At 39.7% G+C, this 4,525-nt stretch overlaps 1 protein-coding gene across 1 annotated transcript; it reads right to left on the bottom strand.

Moving 5' to 3' along the window:
* LOC127159341 (uncharacterized) lies at positions 1-1,240 on the bottom strand. The gene is made up of 4 exons (XM_051102196.1): positions 1,170-1,240; positions 880-1,092; positions 546-696; positions 1-448 (listed from the first exon to the last, which is right to left on the bottom strand). The coding sequence occupies exons 1-4, from the start codon at positions 1,184-1,186 to the stop codon at positions 170-172; spliced, it is 660 nt and encodes a 219-aa protein (XP_050958153.1). The 5' UTR covers positions 1,187-1,240; the 3' UTR covers positions 1-169.
* Between the last annotated feature and the right edge of the window lie 3,285 nt (positions 1,241-4,525).

The following is a 4,525-nucleotide window of genomic DNA, read 5'->3' as shown; positions in this document are numbered from 1 at the left end:
TGGTGTGGAAAAAATACAAACACAAAATCATTGCATTAGCAGAAGTGTATTAGGTATATATTGATTGTCAAAGTATTTGGTATCTGTACAGAATTTCTTGGAAGATTTACATTACATTTAATTTTCACAAACATTTTACAGAAATAGGATTAACATGTGATTAACATGTTCACAGATTAACATGTGCTCTATTGTAAGTGCTGGTGGCTGATTTTGCAGCCTTAATCATTGATTTGGATGGCTCCCACTTGAAGCATGGCTCCAAGTCTGCCACCTTGATTGCCATTAGAGATGACAGTGTTCCCTCCAGGGCAAGGCTGTTTCTAGTTTTTGTTTTGTTTAATCCCACCAGCGAAAATACCCGCTCTGCATCAGCATTGGAGTGTGGCAGGACTAACACCAATTTAGCCATGGTGGAGAGTCGCTCAAACCTGCCCACCCCTGTCACCTGTAAAATATGGACAACATGGTTATGTTACACCTTTAATAAATTCAAAAAGTCACTGAACATGGGTTTTTAAAGAAGACAAAATAAGGTTTCTAACCTTGTGTTTTAAACTTGCCATATTGGCCCAGAAGCCCTCAATGTCTGGGTCTGCTTCCAATCTAGGCAAAGGCATGGTCTGATAGTCTAGGAACTCTTCCCCCAGTGCATCATGTTCCTGTGGGCTGTGATAAGGGAGAAGATGGACATACCTTTTTTGAAGAGAAAGAAGTGTAGAGTTAGAAAATTGCACACACTGCATATGAGATATACTGTACTTTAGTTCAAAATGTAATGTGAAAATGACTAGTTGTTTAGAACAGAGCAAGTTTCTATTCATTATTAATATCTGGAAAAAATCTTCTATCTGGAAGAAATTAATCTATACATTTTACCTCTCCACAAAGTAAAGGGCATCCTCCACCCCACATTCTGCCCTCTGCCTCACATCCACAAATCTGGCATGATTCAGCAAGGGTTCTCTCAGAGGCAGCTTTTGTAGGGCATACTCTACGGCTCTCATCAGAAACTTCAGAGCTGCAGTTTGGAATTTGTCCACTTGATGGGCTGTGATGTCCCCGGCATCAAGTAGATGGTTGAGCCTAGCCCTGGTGGTGAAGCCGACACTCAGTTTGTTTCCTATTAGAAATGCAAAAACATAATAAAAAAACACCTACATACACACCTTTCCTTGAGCTTCATCTTAGTCGTTTTTTGTCATCATAGTTCTAAAAGAAAATATATTACATATAGTCTGGATATCTACGTATCGACTGACAGAGGTTTCACGCCAGGGAGGCAGTCATCTTCGAGTACTACTTCGAGTGCATCCACTTCCGTATTTATACCCGCGCAGCGGGGGGTGGAGTGTGTGATGCAAATCATGCACGCCAATTCCATTGGGTCATTTTCAATAGTACTCGAAGATGACTGGCTCCCTGGCTTGATCCTATCAACTACGTCGAACGTGAGCGACTAAAATGGAGTTGTTGGAGACTTATCTTTTTCTTTGTGTCAAAAAGTCTACAATTAATGACTTTTTTGCATTTAATTATTGTACATACACAAAAAAAAGAAGTGTGTTCAGACTTTTTACTGGTAATATACATTATGTAATATACACTTAATGTTATGGTACTTTAAATTACAATTACCAGGCAGATGGTTTTCCTTATCCACATATGGGATGTCCTCAGGCTTGTGATGGGACTGTAGTACTGTGGGCAAGATGAACTTAGAGCAGAGCTTGCGGATGAATTTAATCATCTGAAATATATATTCAAGAAAGAATTATCTCACCCAAACATTACATTAGTGCAACCTGAAAGGCAAAATACTGGCTTTCATCCCTTCAAGATATACCTCATCTTGCAATAAAAATATAGATGGATTTTCTCTCTGGAGGAGGAGATTCAGAGAGGTGAAGACTGGTATGGTGGCCTGGTAGAAGAGGAGGTACACTTCAGTCATGGGATCTGAAAAGGCTCCCTGTAGCCTCTTCAATCTTGGTTGATTCTCTTCTAAAAAGTGAGAGAAATAAAGATACAGTACAACTCACACACATATTGTTAATGTCAAGAGAGCATATTAGACCACATATTTGGATATTTGTCTTACCCGTTGATTTAAAATAGCTGGCAAGTGGCTCGTATAATCGGAGAATGCGGGTAACACAGGTTTCAAGGCTCAACCACCGCACAGAGACATGCTGAAGGATTTCCACATATTCTGACTCAAAGAGCTCACAAAACTCTCTTTAAAGGCAATTAAATCCAACATTTTAGAAAGGTCATGTTGAATGTTTACACTGCTATCAGTTGCTTAAAATCTTTATTATTTGTGTTGAGCAGGGTGGAAAGATACCTGCCAGAAAGCCCTTCCTATTGGTGCTGCCTTTAAACCAAAAGCCTACATCAACCACAATATCTTCGATATCAAAATCTGCCACCTGTAATTAATAATTTTTGTAAATTCATCATCTGTACATCACATATATATTAAACATATATTCAGTCTACTCTCTTACCTCAGCAAAGGAAAAACCTGCTTGCTTTGCAGTGTTGTGTAGAATATGACACGGGCAGCCATGTACATAAACACTACTGTTTTTCTGTAGAATTCTTGATGCTATTGAATTTCGTTGTCCAATGTTTACAGCTGCATTGTCCACAGACAGGCCAACACAGTTGCACCATGGAATACAATTTTCTTGTAATTGTCCATCAATCTTTTCGAAGATAAGCTCTGCTGTGCCACATCTCGTCCCACTTGTTGTGCACATATCAAGGAACCGATGGCCTACCTTGTTCACATCAAACACACGCACAGTAAGGGGGTTCATCTTTTCTCTTCCTGCATTGACAAAATAATTTGCTCATTATCTTAGGGAAAACCAAACAAAAATAGTAAAGGCAGCTCACATTCTTCAAAAATATGGCTATAACTCAGTGGATACCATGATGTTAATGCATTTCTTTCCTACCTGTGTCATTTGAGCCATCAGTAATGAGGGTGTATGGATTCTCTCTCATCAGCATTACCAGTGCGTTTTTGAAATGTGCAGCAACTGCTTGATTTATTATACAGGCAGTCTTGGTTCTTGCACATTTGTACTCCTGTGCAGTTGCAGAATCTTTGAAACACTCTTTCATGAGTGGCCCAAGATGATCTGTGACAGCCAGTGGTATGTTATGGTTTGCAAGCATCACAGCAATTTTTAATTCTGCCCTCCTTGTCTGCAAAATACAGTTGCATTGATGTCAAGTAGAATTCAATAGACACATGCCATATAAAAATCCAAAACTCTTTAGGAAATAAGATTATGTAAACAGTCATCATTAACCTCCACAATATAAACATAACACCACTGTGCATTACAAACCTTTATTTCTTGAGCAGTCATTGCCCCGACAGAAGGAAGTGGCACTGAGTACTGCTGAATTCCACTGCTGGATTGCAGTGCCTTCTGTTTTTCCTGATGGCCTTTGCTGTTTATGTGCCTAGTAACATCTGCTATTCCCTGGTGACAGCAAGCATTTTCTATCCTACATACAGAGCACCAATAATGTGTACTTAGTGTCCCCTTTGTTATGAATGGCCATTTTTCTGACCATTCATTTTTAAAGGAGCATCGATAGGACGCAGCTCCGCTCTGGGCTTTAATCTTTTGGCCTGGTCTCTCTTCTTTCTCTGAGGGCTCAACTGTCTCTTGCTCTAAAGTCTCAGATAGACTTTCATGTTCCTCCTGTGTCTTTTCCTGCTGCTTCTCAGGGTCACAGGACTTCTTGGAGGGCTGATAAGCTGCCCACATTGATACAAGCGTTCTTTTCTTGCCTGTCCCTGACACTTTAGATAACATCCTGTAACAGAAAATTCTAATTTATCCATACTGACACCACCACCAGTCAAATATCTGGACATGATTGATGAGTTGTGATTGATATATAAATAAAATCATTTAAATATGGGATGTCATTGACTTGACATTCTGTTCTTAGAAAACAATAATTAACATTAACTACTAGGCATATCCAGATATTTGTCATGTTTTTTTATGATAAAGTTATGTAAAATAACTGCTCAGTGCTGCAAAACAAACAACTCTGCAGGGCTGCCAACTCTCACGCATTCAGCGTGAGACTATAACAGCCCAATTCTCACGCTCTCACCCAAACTGGACGGAGACACGCAGACTTGTGCAGCAGTGAGAAAAAAAAAATCACGCCGCATGATCTCGCAAAGCAACGCGCAGAGAGACCAGACAGACAGTGTAGTGAGTTTTTCCCTGACAATTGTCAGGGAAATACACAATTTATTCCCTGTAAACTGGTCTCTCTGCCGTTCTACCTCCCATCTGCACCGTGTGAATTGTTTTCTACAGGGCTGCCCAAGTCTGCGTCCAGTTTAGGCTAGTAGCTGAATATGCTGTTATAGTTTATATAGAATTAAGTTAGCATTAGCAGAGTTGTTTGTTTTGCAGCACTGAGCAGTTATTTTACATAACTTTATCATAAAAAAACATGACAAATATCTGGATATGCC

Source organism: Labeo rohita, unplaced genomic scaffold (genome assembly GCF_022985175.1).
Source record: "Labeo rohita strain BAU-BD-2019 unplaced genomic scaffold, IGBB_LRoh.1.0 scaffold_2084, whole genome shotgun sequence".
Lineage (NCBI taxonomy): Eukaryota > Metazoa > Chordata > Actinopteri > Cypriniformes > Cyprinidae > Labeo > Labeo rohita.
The sequence above is the reverse complement of the archived record's forward strand: the minus strand, read 5'-3'. Positions and strand labels throughout refer to the sequence as shown.